The sequence below is a fragment of the Pseudopipra pipra genome, chromosome 15 (genome assembly GCF_036250125.1).
Source record: "Pseudopipra pipra isolate bDixPip1 chromosome 15, bDixPip1.hap1, whole genome shotgun sequence".
Lineage (NCBI taxonomy): Eukaryota > Metazoa > Chordata > Aves > Passeriformes > Pipridae > Pseudopipra > Pseudopipra pipra.
Genome location: NC_087563.1, coordinates 7,598,354 through 7,613,871, shown reverse-complemented (window position 1 = coordinate 7,613,871; position 15,518 = coordinate 7,598,354). Strand labels below are relative to the sequence as shown.

Genomic DNA, 15,518 nt, shown 5'->3' with positions numbered 1-15,518 from the left:
AGTGGAAGGTATCCCTGCCCAGAGCAGGGGGTTGGAATGAGATGAGCTTTAAGGTCCCTTCCAACCCAAATCATTCTGGGATTGTATGACAGCCATGAAGTTACAGCTGGGAGAAGCATGTCTGTGACCTGAGCATGTGCTGAACATGAGGGCAGACTTACAGACTTTCACTGGATGATCATAGCAATGTCCTGTGCTGCTGCAGGGGCGGATGTTCAGGGGTTGATGATTGATTTGGGCTGTTTGGGCACTTAAGGCGTGTTTTGGACCTCTGTTCCTTGGCTGGGTGAGTGCAGCCCTTTGGGTTTCATGGACTGTCCCTCTGCTGTGGGATGTAGATGTGGTTTGGCTGAATGTCCCTATGAATTGGCTTGGAAGCTGTTAGGAGGGCACGAGAAGTGCCACGCTCAGAGCCGGCGGTGGGAGGTGGGAGGAGGTTACACGGTGCTAATGGCAACTGACCTGAGCAATAACCTTCTCCCTCTCAGCTCGTTTTTCACTGTTTCTCAGACTTCATTCAGTTTGGTGTGAGGGGTCAGCAGCGAGGGCAACAGGAACAAGTTACTCTGGTGCTGGGGCAGGCAAGCATCCCCCATGCTGCTGCCACGAGCTTGGTCCTGCTGTTCACTGGGAAGGAGGGAGACAGTGTCCAGAGGGAAAACATGTTGGGAAAGAGCTGGTGGCAGCACTGCTGCTTGTCAAATGTGTTTCCTCTGTTAGGATTCACTGTTGTCCTTAAATGCACAGAGGCGACATGGGGAAAATCACTGATTTACAGGTGAGAAGAGCGAAAGTGCTCACAGGGGCTGAGCAGGAACTGCTGGGATGGAGACTCTCCCTTCCCACACCAACCTGCTCTCCAGGGCTGGCCACAAAAATGCTCACTGCTTCCACCTGATTGATTTTGCCTTCCAAGCAGTAGTGGCTGCTTGCTGGAATCACTCACTCTGTGTTTGGGAAGGGCAGAGCTCTGGAGCCAGCCCTCGCAGGGAGCAGCCATCAGAAAAACCCTCACGGAGCTGGAATGTCAGCTGCAATAAGGAGCTGGAATCCACACAGCTCCTGGAAGTGTTCTCAGAGCACACGTGATCAGGGTTTTACACGGGCTCAGTACATGGTGCCTTTGTCCAAGCCCAGCAAATGATAAAAATCTTCAATTTAGCCATTATTGACTGTTTTAAGACAAGATACAGGACAGAATTGAAGCGAGTCTGTAAATTAGATGTAGCCCCACAGCTCACAGACCGAGAGACTCCTTCATCATTGACAAGGAAGAGGAAGGAGGAGATGAGGAGGCTTGGTGACTTTGTTTTTCTGCCTGTTCCTGTAAATTACGTGCTCTGTGTTCTCAGTTGAGAAAAGATGGAGACACAGAAGAGCAGGGCAGTGACTGTCAGTGGCTTTGTAACCACCATGAGCTCACAGGGCCCGTACTCCAGGCTCTAATCCTTGGGCTCAGGAGCTGCAAATTGGCCGTTTTATTTTTCCTTTTTTCCCCCCATTTTTTGGTGAGGGTCTGTGTCTGGAATGGTGACACCAAACTGTCCCCTCAGCCCGTGGTGTGAGGAGGTTTCCTCGTTGGCCTCACCTCCTGCTGCTCCACTGGAGCCCTGGCAGGGCTGTGACCCTGGCACTGTGTGTCACCTGTCACTGCTGCAAACCCCAGGGCAGTGTTGTGGCTCTGACCAGACCATCCTGTCCCCTGCTCCTTGTCCCGCTGTAAGAGACCCCTCAACCCTGGGATGTGACTCTGGGGATGGAGCTGCAGTGGGACTCTGGGTCACAGATGAGACCAGGGGCTGCAGTGCTGCTCTGATGTTGCAAAGCTTAATGATGCTTCTCTTGGTTTGGATAATGTTACTACTCTGCATGAGCTGGGAATGGTACTTCCATTTTAGTGGGAAGATGGATGCTTCCAAATGACATTTATCTCCGTGATGACTGCGGTGTGGTCAGGGAGCAGTTGTTAGCAGTGCCAGCTCTCCCCTTTGTCACGGATTACTGCGGCTGGGCAGGATTCCAGCTGAAAAACAAAAATTCCATCCCTCCACCGCACGAATCAGGAAATAGATACTGTCCTGTGGTTCCATCACTGAGGTCATGCAAATGAGGACTGTGTTTCCTCAAAGCCTCTGGTTTGTGTGTGACCAGGCCCTCGTGTGTGGGGAGACTGCTCAGGGGCAGGTGGGACACCCACAGCATCGGGTTTGGGGAGGGTAAGGGGATGCTGGGGTTTGATGCCCACAAGGACAGAGGCTGGCGATGCTGGCTGCACCATCTGGCAGCCCCAGCTGGCTCAGCAATTGAGCCTCAGAGAAGAAAGGGTGTCTGGAGAAATTGGGTGCTCCAGCTGTGGTCCCTCACTCAGGTTAAACATGGATCCTTGAGTGGAGATTTCTCACTGAGGATCTCAGAAAATTTTCAGACCCACATTGGATATTGCAGGGACCTGAGCAGCACATGCCAGCAGAATGGATGGAGGAGTTCCAGGGTTAATAGGAATCAGCTCCTGATTGCGACTGGTTGGAGGGTTTGCTGGCAGTTTGTGGTGACGTTCAGGGAAGTTCCCTGCAAGGGTTCCTGTGGCACTGGCTGCCTGTGTCCACCCCGGCCCCCGTGGTCCCGGCAGGGCTGAGCAGCCTGTCCTGAGTGTGGGTGGGGGTCTGGAGCTGTTGGTCACCCCAGGCAATCTCTGTTCCTCTTGCAGGTGAGCCCTCCCGGTGGTCCTCGTCCCACTGCGACTGCTGCTGCAAGAACGGCAAAGGCGACAAGGAGGGAGAGAGCGGCACATCCTGCAACGAGCTGTCAACATCCAGCTGCGACAGCCAGTCGGAGGCCAGCTCCCCCCAGGAGACCGTCATCTGCGGCCCTGTCACGCGCCAGACCAACATACAGACTCTGGACCGGCCGGCCAAGAAGGGCCCTGTGCAGCTGCTGCAGCAGTCCGAGATCCGCAGGAAGAGCGACCTGCTCCGGACTCTCACCTCTGGCTCCCGGGAGTCCAACTCCAGCAAGAAAAAAGCAGTGAAGGAGAAGCTCTCCATTGAGGAGGAGCTGGAAAAATGTATCCAGGATTTCCTCAAAATCAAAATCCCAGACCGGTTTCCCGAGAGGAAACACCCCTGGCAATCTGAACTGCTGCGGAAGTACCACCTTTAGGCTCAGGGTGGGGAGAGCACATGACCTTGTTACATTAGAGACAGATCCTAAGTGATACAAAAATAATTCCCAATAATAATTATTTATTAGGTCACCGAAACCAAAATCCATCTCTAGTACTGCCTAATTTGCCTATTTCACCTTAACATTTCTAGTCGTAGGGTAACGATATTTTTTGCAGTCCTGGAAGCACAATGACAAACGCTTTCGTTTGTAAACTCGGAGTCTTACACAAGCTGAAAACCTTAAGGGCACAACCAGACCCATGCCAAGGGATGGTTGCATGCAGCTGCCAGTGCCGTGGGAGCGTGGCCTGGGAACAGGCAGGTCAGGGGGATGTGAGCTCCGTGCCCTCTGTGTCCAGCTCAGAGCACATCTGTTTGGAGGGAGGTGCACACTGCGAAGCCCCAAGCTCTGCCGTGGCAGTTTAAGCATGTGTATATATATATATGTGCATATATATATGTGTGTATATATATCTCTGTGTATATATATATGTATATATATATCTATATATATATATCAATATATATTGCTTAAAGATTTTCTGGCTCTCTCCTCATAACTGCACTTTCTCAGAAAAGCGCATTTTTTAGCCGTCTGTGGATGTTCAGTTTCTTCTCCAGGTCTTTGAGGGCTGAACAGTAGAAGTCCATCTCACTGTCTCTCCCCTGCTCCCTCTCCCTGTCTTTACCCCTTCTCTGAGACACTGTAAATGCGTTTCAGTGGAGATCAGGGTGCAGTCTGTGGTTCTTTGTTACCATCAGCAAATACTCCCATTTGTTTTGGATGATCTTGTCCCTCTGTGTCCTCCCCACACCTCTTGTGTTCCTCAAAGCTCCCCAGTGTCAGTGGGTTAAAGGTGTGCTGATCCCAGCTGGAAAGCTGTAGGGCTGGTTCCACGGCTGTGTGTGGAGTGGCTGTGCTGGTTTTTGTGGATGCCAGGCACAAGTGCCAGGGGTGTCTATCCCAGCTGGCAGGGACAGAGGGCACTGTATCCCATCCGGCACAGAAGCACCCACAGAAATCACCCACCCAACCAGCCCCATGGTGCTTTGTGTGTGGGGATCCACTGTTGGAGGAGAGAGTAGGTGTGTGCCAAGAGAAAGTACAACCCTAGGAGGTACCTGCGTTCCATCCCACAGATCCCATGGTGGGACAGCCAGCAAACTGCACCGTGTGTGCCGTGTCACCCCCGGAGCCATGGGAAAGGCTGGTCCTGCACTGACCCACGGGGAAAGGGTGCAGGTGGGTCTATGGGGTGCAGAAGTTCCAAGGCCAGGTAAGGCCTGAGCATGGCAGCACAGACCAGAGAGCGTCGGGGGGTTGGCAGGTGGCAAAGGCGTGGGATCAACCAAACTGGGAGCAGGGGAGCACCGGGGGGGATCAGCTCTGGGGGCTCAGGCTGCTAAGGAGGGAAGCCATGGAGAGTGATGGAAAACTTAGTTGCTCCAGCTAGCCTGTGTTGGCCACATCTGGGAACAACCCAGCTGGAGGATTTGGGATAAATTTTTCATTTTCTAAAGGCACAGAAAGAAGATTTTTATATATATAGAAAAAACTACCGACAATGACAGTGCTGGTAGCACAGAGCACTTGGATTTTGACTCATTTAGCATCCTGCAGATTCGAGGGCTTCCCACCTACTAAATTCCAGAGGTTGCTGTGGGAGATGATGCTGTCCCATCTGCACTGGTTCTCTCTGTGATCCTCATGCAGTTCCAGCAAGACGGAAGCTTGGTTCCTGTGGGGTTCCATCATGCCCAGCTGGGACAGAGGGGTTTGGCAGAGAACTGTGAAGTCTTCACAAGCACACAGGTGTGTTTTGGTGAGGATGCACATTTTACCAGCAACAATAGGAAGCAATACTTGTCCAGAGGGATCCATAAGCATGAGCTGGTTGTGGGGAGGGGGAAACCCTCCCAGCAATACATCTCCAGGTTGTGGCAGAACAGGGCTTGGATGTAGCAGCTGGTCACCACCTCTATGGAGATTGTACATGAAGAAGGTGCCATTCCTTACAGCTGGCATGCCATGTTGGTACCAAGGATTGGGAATGAGAGGCTCTGGGCTGGGAAATGCTCAGTGAGGAAACTCAGAGCTTCCCAGAATTCTGCTTTAGAACGAGTTCAGGTTTTAGGACATTCCCTCATGCTGGAGTTCAGGCCTGGCTGTTGTGCCACCTTCCACTTACAGGCTCAAAAGGCACATGTTCCCACAGAAACCAATGTTTTGCACAAGATCCACACATTTGGCCCTGCTTAGTTGTGTTGTGGTTAGTTTATAACATTTTTCTTTTCCTGCTAAACATTTCCCACACCTTACCCTCCTGCTCTGGCACCAAGCAAGAAAACCTCCGGATTTCCAGCAGAGAATGGGGTTGGGAACAGGTCCCCTTGTTCCTTGGCAGCAGACTGGAGCTAAAACCTTGTCCTTTCAATCCCGATCTTTCCAAGTCTCTCTTTAATATCACAAATATTTGGGCTATAAACTGCATGTGAGAGTGGAAGAACAGGCATTGGATGTGTGTGTGTGTGTGTTCCCAGGCTGATGTTCCGGGGACACAGGATTGCTCAGTGATTAATAACTGTGGAAAAATTAGACCAAATGAAATGCGCCTGAGTGGGCCTGATTTATGTGGCCTTCATGTCTCCAGTTTGAGATGAAATGGTTATTACTCTCCAGTGCTACAGAAATAAAGGTCTTAAACTTCAGTAATCACAAGCAGGCTGAACCTGCTGGGAAACCCAATTTGAGATGGGGCTGGAGGAGGGCAGTGCCCAGACATGGGGCTCGTGTGTGTGCATGATTGTGTGTGTTCTGCTGTGCTACTAAGGGGTCTTGTTCTGGTCTAACTACATGTATGGTTGTTTTATGAGTGGCTTGTATAGAGCTGGGGCTGTGCTGCCAGGTTTTGTGCTGCTCACAGTGACTGGTGGGCTGTAGGTGGAACACAGGAGGCCTGAGTGGTGGGGGGGGGCTGTCACTCCTCCCCAGCAGAGTCAGAGCTGTGTGGATGCTGCCCAGAGCTCCCCTTCTCTCCATCCTCACTCACTGCTCTCTCTGCACCACCCCGGTTCCATGGCACCCCCTCAAAAAGCCACATTTAGGTCACCTCATTCTGCCACCACTGGGCAGGGGCAGGGGATGGGAGCATCCAGCAATGGTGTGGAAAAACCATGGGCAGGTAGAGACAGGGACCAGGGGAATTAAAAATGCTGCTCCATGGTGGCCCCATAGTTCAGCTGTGTGTGGCAGTGGGTCAGGAAAGAGCAATCAAACCTTCTACAGGCACCAGGATGGCGGCAGGAGGGTGACAGTAACTCTGGAAGACCTGTTCCTAAAAATAGTGCCATGGACATATAGAGACACAAAACTATATATACTTCCATGTAGTTGGATAGATATAATCACACTCCTAGGGATGAAAGGCAGGTGCCAATGCCTTCTTGGAAAGGTTGTTCCCCATCCCCTCAGGGGTGGGCATCTCTCACTGTTCCCAGGGACAGGAAATCCCTGCAATAGGTGGGTGTCAAAGTGGTACCTCAAAGCCTATGGCCAACAGGAGGAGGGGAACGTGGCCCATGCTTGGTGTGTCCAGAACCTTCCTCCTACCAGGGCTTTTCCCTGAGGCTGTGCTGGGAAATGGGGCCATGAAGGGAAGAATGGAGACAAGGTATTTCAGAGGAAAAAAGGAAACTGGAATGAGATTGCCAGAAAGGCAGATGGGTTTGGGGCTCTAAAGTATATTCTACTCAATTCTACTCTCTACTTTCAGTGAGAGAACCCATGTCTCTCCCTAGGACAGTTTTGGTAGCAATCCAAAATTAAACTCAGTTCACAGAGTACTTTATTCTTTCTAAAATATCTGGGGGCAAACTGGACTTTGAGCTACTTTCCACACATAACGAAGACCAAATATAACTTCTGTTGAAATTAACTGAAAAACTTACATTGACTTCAGTGGGACTGAGACTCCCCTAAAACAACTTTTCTCAAGAAAAATGGGCACTTGTCCCAGTGAGGATGAGTAAGAACATACACATCCATGTACATTGCTTGCGTGGCACAGGTCCAGTCATTTGGGGATGGTGTGGCACAGCCAGTCTGTAAATATCATGGCCTGGTCTTACTTAAGCTTAGCTTAGGGCGCTGGGGAGGGAACGTGGTGAGCAACCCCTGCCCCTATGGGTGGGTGACACAGCTCCTGTCACAGCCACCCACATCCCACCTGCCCCGGTGCCCATGACAGCTTCCACCTCTCCTGGGCAGAATTCCCAGTTTCCAAGGGTTTTGTTATGTGCCCAAACACCTCGAGACACCTGAGCAGGACTCAGAGCATCAGGGGGAGACACAGGGAGAATGTGTCAGTTTACACAGACCCACAGGGACCAAATTATTTTACCATCTGCACACGCTCTCCAGAGGCTTCACAGTGCTCTGGAGAACATTTTAGTGTTTTAATTCTAGTTTGGTGGTCCATTTATTAATTTCATTTTCAAATTGTGGGCTGAAGGAGAAGACAAGGTTGGAGTTTATTGGCAATGGCCATCACGTAGCCAAGCCCTTCAGCTGTGTCCCAATCTGTTCTCCCAGCCCTAGGAAGGCTGGAGGAAACTTTCCAGCTCCTTACCCTTCCCAAAGCCCTTCCTACCACGGCGAGTATGGACTTTCAGAGTACTTTATGCACAAGGCCCCATGTGTATCATGGTACAAAATAATTGTCCAGTCTTATGGATAGTTTATGCCCCAACGGGGTTTTGTAGATTAATAGTAAAAGGACAGAAAAAAAAAAAAAGAAAAAGCACTTTTAAATTATTTGTATTATAAAAAGACATTCTTTATTTTTCTTGGCATCGATGTCACTTAGCTAAAAAATCCGTTTATAAATAGGATATTGCAGATTTTAAACTATAGCAATGCTAAAGCAAACACAAAAAAGCAGAATTCAGAGTTACACAGACAAAACTTACTGAGGTGAAGCAGGAGGGAGGCAGGGCCCAGCTGGCTGAACGGGTGGGCGTTGGAGTTGAGGGGGATGATGTCCTCCCTGGGGCCCCTTTGTGGTCCCCTCTGGCCACCCCCAGCCCCAGGGAGGTGGCTGGACCAGTTCCCCCCCCAGTCATTTGGGGTTGTACAAAAGAGCAGGTGCTGCCAGTGCAATACTGTCCCAGCCAACACGGGGTGTAGAGGGGGTTTGGTGATGTTGTGATCTCTCGGGGCCTTGCTTACGTTACATTTTCGGACCTCATACAGCACTTAATGACTTCGCTGAGGCTGAGTCAGTCTGTTGCACATTGATGTAGATTAAGTGGCACCCACTGAATTACCTCTCGACTTTCCAACGTGGTTCACTTGTACATAAGTGTAATGTCAAACTGTTTACAGGTTCTTTTGTGCGTAATTGTGGAAAAAAAAAAAAAGTTTTAACTACAAATTTAAAGGAATCGATTTTACTGGAAGGTGTTTAAAAAAATGAATGTGCTTAATACAGTATAGACATCCTTGCTAATGGTCTCACCTGAATGCATGTATCCGTGTTGTCAGTCCCCACCAGTGAGGTTATTGGCAATATTCTGCAGTCTGTGAATAGCAAATATGCATAAACTACTGTGACTCTGACAAATATAACTCGGTAACTGTTTCTACTGTGGTATGTAAAAAAAAAAAAATCTTGTAGCTTTTAGCCTGCTGTATTTCTCTGGTGCAAAGAACACCAGGAAAAAGAGAGATCTTGGAAAAAATGAAGTCACAGCTGTGACCTGTGTGGGGTCATTCATGCAATGGCACCTTCTGGGTCGCTGTGGTACAGGCGCTAAAAATGCCATTTTTAGAGGCTGGGAGGTGGGAAGTGAAGGTGTTGCTGCTGCCTTCTGCTCTGGCATTGCTGCTGGAAGCATAGCTGGCCTTTGGCTCAGGGGATGATGAGTGAAGAGCTGCTCCATGTGCAGGGGGGGTGTCAGACCCTGCATGGGGTAGCACAGCACCGGTGTCAGGACGCTGGGCCACTGAAAACTGCAGCCAATTTGTGTCTTGCCATTCAAATAAAGCAGTGAATATACACTGTAAGAGCACAGACAAGAATAAATAAGTTGGTATCTTTCAACTGTCACATACACACGCAGGAATACATCCAGAGATCCATCCAGGCTTTCTTGCCCATGGGGATTTAGCATCAGGCCTTGTGACCACTTCTCTCCCTCCCAGTGGGGCATTATTCTCCTGTGAAAGTGATGGGTATTTTTCCTCATTTATTTCTGGATTGGTCTGAAAATAACAGTTCAGTGGTCACAGGGGAAAGTTCTTCTCCCTCCCTGTCTCGCACAGAGATTTTGTGATGCTGTGATTTGAAAGTCCTGGCCCCAGCAGCTGGATAAGCCATTGCTGCCTTAGGGGTTACCTGCCAGAGGGTATCCAAAAATACTTTATCCTTTGTCATTTTAAAGACATCTTGGCAAGGGATGGCTTCATCCCAGCCAGCGGCTGAGTTACAAGTGGAGGAGGTGCAGGGCATGACAAGAGGAGAAAGATACAGGGGGAAAGGCAGGATATCTTTTTGGGACATGGAGAGGTAGCCAGCTGTGGCCTTTTCCAGAGTTGGCCCTCAGTCATCCATCCCAGGTAGGTCCCTGGGGAATGGTGTCCAGCAGTGAAGACTTCACCTTCCTGCAGTAGCTGCTGCAAAGATAAAAGGGGAAAAGGTGGTGGGAAGGAGCTGTTCTGCCCCAGCATGGCTGTTCTTGGAGCAGCAGATTCACAATTTGGGGTTACTGCTGTATCTTGGCCCATCCCTGGAAGTGTTCAAGGCCAGGTTGGATGGGGATTGGAGCAGCCTGGTCTAGTGGAAAGTGTTCCTGCCTTCCCCTGGCAGGGGGTAGAACAAGATGGGCTTTAAGGTCCCTTCCCACCCAGGCCATTCTGTGATTCCATGATCTTCCTCCCTTCAGCACAGCTCTCTGGGAGCAATTAGGGCTCTGTCCTGCTGCCACTGCCACGTGGGTGGCCCAGCTCCCAACGCTCCCAGTCATACCTGCATGGATGGAATTGGGAAGCATCGCTGTAGGCAAGCTGGGGCTGAAAAAGCCAGAAAACCAGATGATGGCTCACTTGTGGAGCTGAGGATCCAGGGATGATTGGTTTTATTATTATTTTTAATCTGTGGTACTTGGCTGTGGTTGAGAGGAAGCCCTTTCCAACGGCCCCTTCTGGGAGAAGGTGAAAGATCCATCTTTGCAGCATTTCCCCCATATGGTACTTCCCTGTAGCAGGGATTTGGATGTTGCAGTGTCTGCACAAGCATATGGAAGGCAAAGTGTGTTGGAAGCTGTGTCTCCTCAGATGGTGAGGCGGCTGCTCGCCGGGTGTACCTGCGGCACCAGCCCAGTGCTGGCAGCACCATGAGCCAGGTGATCCTGGCACAATCCCTATCCTGGCAGAGAACTCTGTAGGAGGCACCTGCCTTCTGCCTCGGAGCCACACCTGCAGTAGGGCCAGTGTCCCTAAACCCCCCTTACAGCTCTCGGATGAGCTTCTCCCAGATTAGCCACCCCTTGCCTGGAGCCAAGGAGCTGGGGGAGAGGGCAGGGTGAACCGAGGAGACAGTTCTGCTGCTGTTCCTGAGCAAATTCAGGGGTCTGCAGCCCTGTTACCCCTCGCTGGGATTGTCTCTCACAATCCATCTCTCCATACAGGAGAACACACGGGGAGCAGCTGAGACCCCCAGTATGGGTGGCAGGTCTTCTCTCCAGCAGGACGCCCCTCAGTTCTGAGAAGCAGCTCACCTCTGCTGCTTCCCACACTCATTCTGAGGCAGAAAGCTGAATTTTGCTATTCTGAGCACTTTTGAGCACTGTCTTGTCTTCTTTTCATGTCAGGGCAGATGTGAAAGAGTAGTGGGTGTTCGGGTTAGAACACCTGCACAATAATTACTGAGGATTTAATTACCTCCCCTGCGCAACACTGGATGATGTGCATGGAAAACAGGAGAGATTCCCTTTGATACCAGGTGATACCAGAAAATGATTTTAATCTGCCTTACAACTATATAATTAAAGGAGCTTATATATAGAAATATATATATATATATACACACACACACACATATACGTACATTTCTTTTTCTTGCTGCTGGAGTTACAGTCGTTCTGGCCTGGGAGCAGAGTAGGCAGCACTAGGTTAGAACTGGGCTTGCTCCATGCCGAGTGCTGCCGTAAGCCACAAGGGTGAGTTGGGGTGGGAAGAGCAAACTCACTGCTTTCCACAGCCCTTTCAGGGGAGAGGCCACCCCTCCCCAGAGGTAATCCCCAACCCCCCAAAATGACAAGCTATCCCCACGCCTGGTGTCTGTGGAGGAGGTGTGGGGGGGTGGGAAGGCTGTGGTCAGTCTCTGGAGGAGGTGTGGGGTGGGGAAGGCTGTGGGCAGTCCCTCTGTCACCCCTTCTGCTCCCTGACCTGGGCGATTCCCCCTTGGCACGATGCTCGGGCAAGGAGAGGTGTGACCCTGCAGGTCATTCCGGGCTTGACAGGAATGGGACTAAATTATTGTTGTGCCCCAAAACCAGAGCAAACAAGTAGCTCAGCAGCTTGTTCAGAGGTATCCAGGAGAGAAGATCCCTCCACTGTCAGGCAGGATGTGGGTGGGATAACAGTGCCTGGGACGCAAAACCCTGCATCCTCCAGCCTCTCCCCTCTGTCCCGAGTCAGGGCGATGAGGAAACCTGCTGCAGGGAACTGGAACAACGGGATGGTGTCAGGTGAGGGCAGAGAGCATCGGATACTCACTTCTCCCTCGACTGTTCTCTCCCGTTGCTGCTGCCGAGAGCCGGGAACTGGTGCTGCCTCCGCCCCCGTGCTACTGCTGCCGAGGTGTCTGTGGGGAGAGCTCTGTAAATACAGCAGGTTAAAAACTGGCACAGTATCAGCAGGTCTGTATTTAATGCAGATGTTTCCCATGTTTTGTAGTATTGTTTTATTGATAAATAAAAATCAACCAAAGACAAAAAAGGCACTTGGCATCATCTGTGTGACCCAGGCTGAGCCCCTAGTGGGCACTTGAGTATAGAGATGGTACCTGTGACAGGAGAAGCTGCAGAGCCCTTGGCCTCTCCTCCCCAGCACATCAATTCCTGGGGTGCTCTCCAAAGAGAGACCAGCACCCATTTAAATGGAGTGGATGAGCAAATGTCCCCTGAGGTCCATGGGAAGAGGAGCTGCATGCTTGTCGCCATCTCTGGGTGAGCCCTGAGCTGTACCAGGATCTTGGTGCGATACTGAGTCGTGAAACAGGGCTGTGATGACACAAATATCACAAATGGCTCAAAAATTATCCCAAAACGCTCAGGATTTTTAAAGCACAGCAAGAAAAACAAAACTTGCAGCAATTATACTGCATGTTAATGAGCTGCCTCCCAAAGAAAAGCTTGAGAAAAATAGGTTCATCAGAGACTCGTTAAAAAATCACTAAAACCATTAATACTATAAACATCCTCTCCACGGCATAAATTTTGTATCTTTCCAGATGTATTTTTATTATTATGCCCATTTAATGGGAGGAGAAAACGAGGCACAGCTCTTAGGGTTATTTTGCCCCAGGGATCCCAGCAAAAGCAGTCAGGAGGTACTAAAAGCACCTCCTCTTACCAAATTCCCAGTTAGGTGTGCCTGTGCCACATTGGGCTGCCACATCTAAACCCTTTAGCACTTTTTATTTAGTCTTTACTGAAGCAAAACATTCCTGATTTCGAGACTTAGTGCTGACTGAACTGGGAACTCAATATCTGTGAGCAGCCATTTAGCCATGAAATAGAGCTGGGAGAGCAGAAGGAATTTGGGCAGACACTCTGCTTGGAATTTAACCCCTTGAACTTTCTGGGAAGGGTTTGCTGAAGCCTTCCAGCTTTAGACAGTGCCGGGCTGTCAAAAATCCTCTAGCACACTTCAATGTAAATGTATTTTAGCAGCTGGATTTGCTGAGCTGCGGAACAGAAGGCGACGGGGTTGTTCTTGCCTTTGCTCTGACATCCCAGACCTCGTCTACAGCCCTGAAATCCCGGCAGTCACATCACTGGGGATCAGAGCTTCGTGCTAATGGGACAGTGATCCGGGCAGGGTTGAGCTCTCCAGAGGAGAAGGGCTGTCAGGAGAGGCGGTGTTCCCCAGCTGCTCTGGCGGGAGGGTCGGGAAGAGAGCCGGGTTGTGGGAACTGCTGTCCCCGGGAGCTGTGCCACCCCCCATCGACCGCCGGGGGCAAAGGGACACCATCCCCCCTCTGCACGGAGCTGGGGTTATTTCAGTACATCTCACTCCAACATCACTGTGTCCCTCCCCCCGTTCCCTCGTTATGAGCTGATATAAAATGCAGATAAGATCCAGCAGATGATCAGTGACAGGTAAAGGGCACCACGTGGGTGATGGACTGTACATGCTGATGGCACCAATGATGCCTTTGGCTGAACCACCAAAAGAAATCCACGGTTTTCTTCCTTTTCATTCAGTCCCAGACATTAACCCCAAGTTCCACCTGCCCCCACCCTGACCTGGCCCCTCTCCAGGACACTTGGATGGTGCCGACACTCAGGGACACTCCCAAAATATGAGTTCTGCTTTCTCTATGATCTTGCCTCTGTTACTGGAAATTGTTATTAAGCTACCCTAATTATTTTTTAAATCCAATAAAGACATCTTATATGTGCAATTTTAACATAATGTGTTGGGAATAGTGTATAGTTTAGTGATATTACCAGTGCTAAAATCAATGGCACTACTCATGTGAGCTTTAGTTTTCATCATTAGCCCAAATGAACAAGTCTTGATCTACAATATATCATTATGAATATAAAATATAATAATATAAAATATCTATAATTGTTCATTAGAACCATTACATCTGAATCCTTCTTCCCTTGGTCATAAGATACTTTCTGTCTTATCACAAGCCTTGTGAACAACCACGACGCTTTCCCAATGTGCTTTTGGTAGTGTGCCATGGAAAGATGGACAGGTAGAAACAGGTGTAAGAGGTTCTGGGGCAGCCTGTCCTGGGGGGGTGGGACAACTGTTTGTGACAGGGCCTTGTGAGAGAGAAACTCATTTTTTCCTGTTGCAACCATATCTCTCCCTGGCTTTCTGCATAATGAATTAATCCAATCAAACCTGTGAGAGCTGAGGAGAGCAGGGGCTAGGGTGGTCCAGCTTTAGGCAAAAGGATAGGGAATGCAGAGGATGCAGGCAGGGCTGAGCTCTGTCATCACAACACAGGGACAGCTGCCAGTGCTGAGTGACACAGTGAGGTGAGACGTGCAGCCCGGGGTGGGTGACAGTGAAGGTCAGTGCCCACACAGGCAGTAATAGAAGGGGTAAAAATATGTCTCTAATAACCCCTCAATTAACAGCAGTGTTGGCCTGGATGAAATGACCCATCATTTCAACCCTGATGGCCAGGCTTGGGAGGAGGGTAGGGAGAGAGGCAGATGCCTGCTGTCCCTGCACCCACCACTGCTGCTCTCTTTTTTCATGGTAAAATTGTTATTTAAGGGAAAACCTGCCCCTGATTACAGCGGCCACAGGACTGAGGCCCCTAAAGTGCAGAGGTCTGGATTCTCCAGCCATACCTTCCCTCTGCCCCAATGGCCCCTCTTTCCCTCTGGCTTTGTATCCTGCTCAGGAATGTTCTTTTCAACTGTTCTTCCCACACAGCTACTGCCACATTTGTCACTACATTTCCATGCAACTCTTTCAGCTGTCCACAAACCTAATATATTGATTTAATTATCTACAGAAATCTTTCCACTCCTCACCAGCCTCTTCAGACATTTTTCAGCTTTTAGTCAACACAAAAGGCTGAAAATTTCCCCTCATAATTTCATATATTTTAATTGCTCACATCTTTGTGTCATACATTAAACATCCCTTTGTGTCTACAGTGAGCTGCACTGGCCAGAAAACATTCCCCAGCCCCTTACCTGTGCTGGTGCTGCTGGTGCTGCCCCACGCTGCAGTGCAGTGTTAGCACTTATCTCTACCCTGTCACATGTTTGTTTCTCCCAGCACTGTGATTAAGGAATAAATCCAGGTAACAAAGCAGAACTCAAAACTGGCAGTTCAATTGTGGCTGTACAATGTGCCTCCCCAGCAAACAAAACATGAGCAAGCACAGTTCCCTCTCCCTGTCCCTGGAATGGTACAAGGGAATGGTGGCTGGGGCTCTGTGTGGTACCACAGGGACCTGATGGGGAGAGCAGTGACAGCTTTTCCTCTGCTTTAAGCTGTCGGGGATGCACCCAATCACCTCTGTGGCATCCTTACCTCTGGTGCTGATCTTCTTGGAGTAAGTGGAGGGCTGAAGCATCCTGGATGAGCAG

The 15,518-nt window shown here is 50.0% G+C and overlaps 1 protein-coding gene across 3 annotated transcripts in view; it reads left to right on the top strand.

The window, feature by feature from the left end:
• Nucleotides 1-12,162, top strand: part of KCTD16 (potassium channel tetramerization domain containing 16) — a 74,511-nt gene extending 62,349 nt beyond the window's left edge. For 2 of the 3 annotated variants that reach the window (XM_064671657.1, XM_064671658.1), the window contains exon 3: nucleotides 2,708-12,162. In XM_064671657.1, coding sequence (XP_064527727.1) covers nucleotides 2,708-3,159 — 452 coding nt within the window. In that variant the 3' untranslated portion in view covers nucleotides 3,160-12,162. The remainder of the gene's footprint in view (nucleotides 1-2,707) is intronic. The other variant, XR_010434497.1, reaches the window with a different exon arrangement.
• Nucleotides 12,163-15,518: the final 3,356 nt, after the last annotated feature.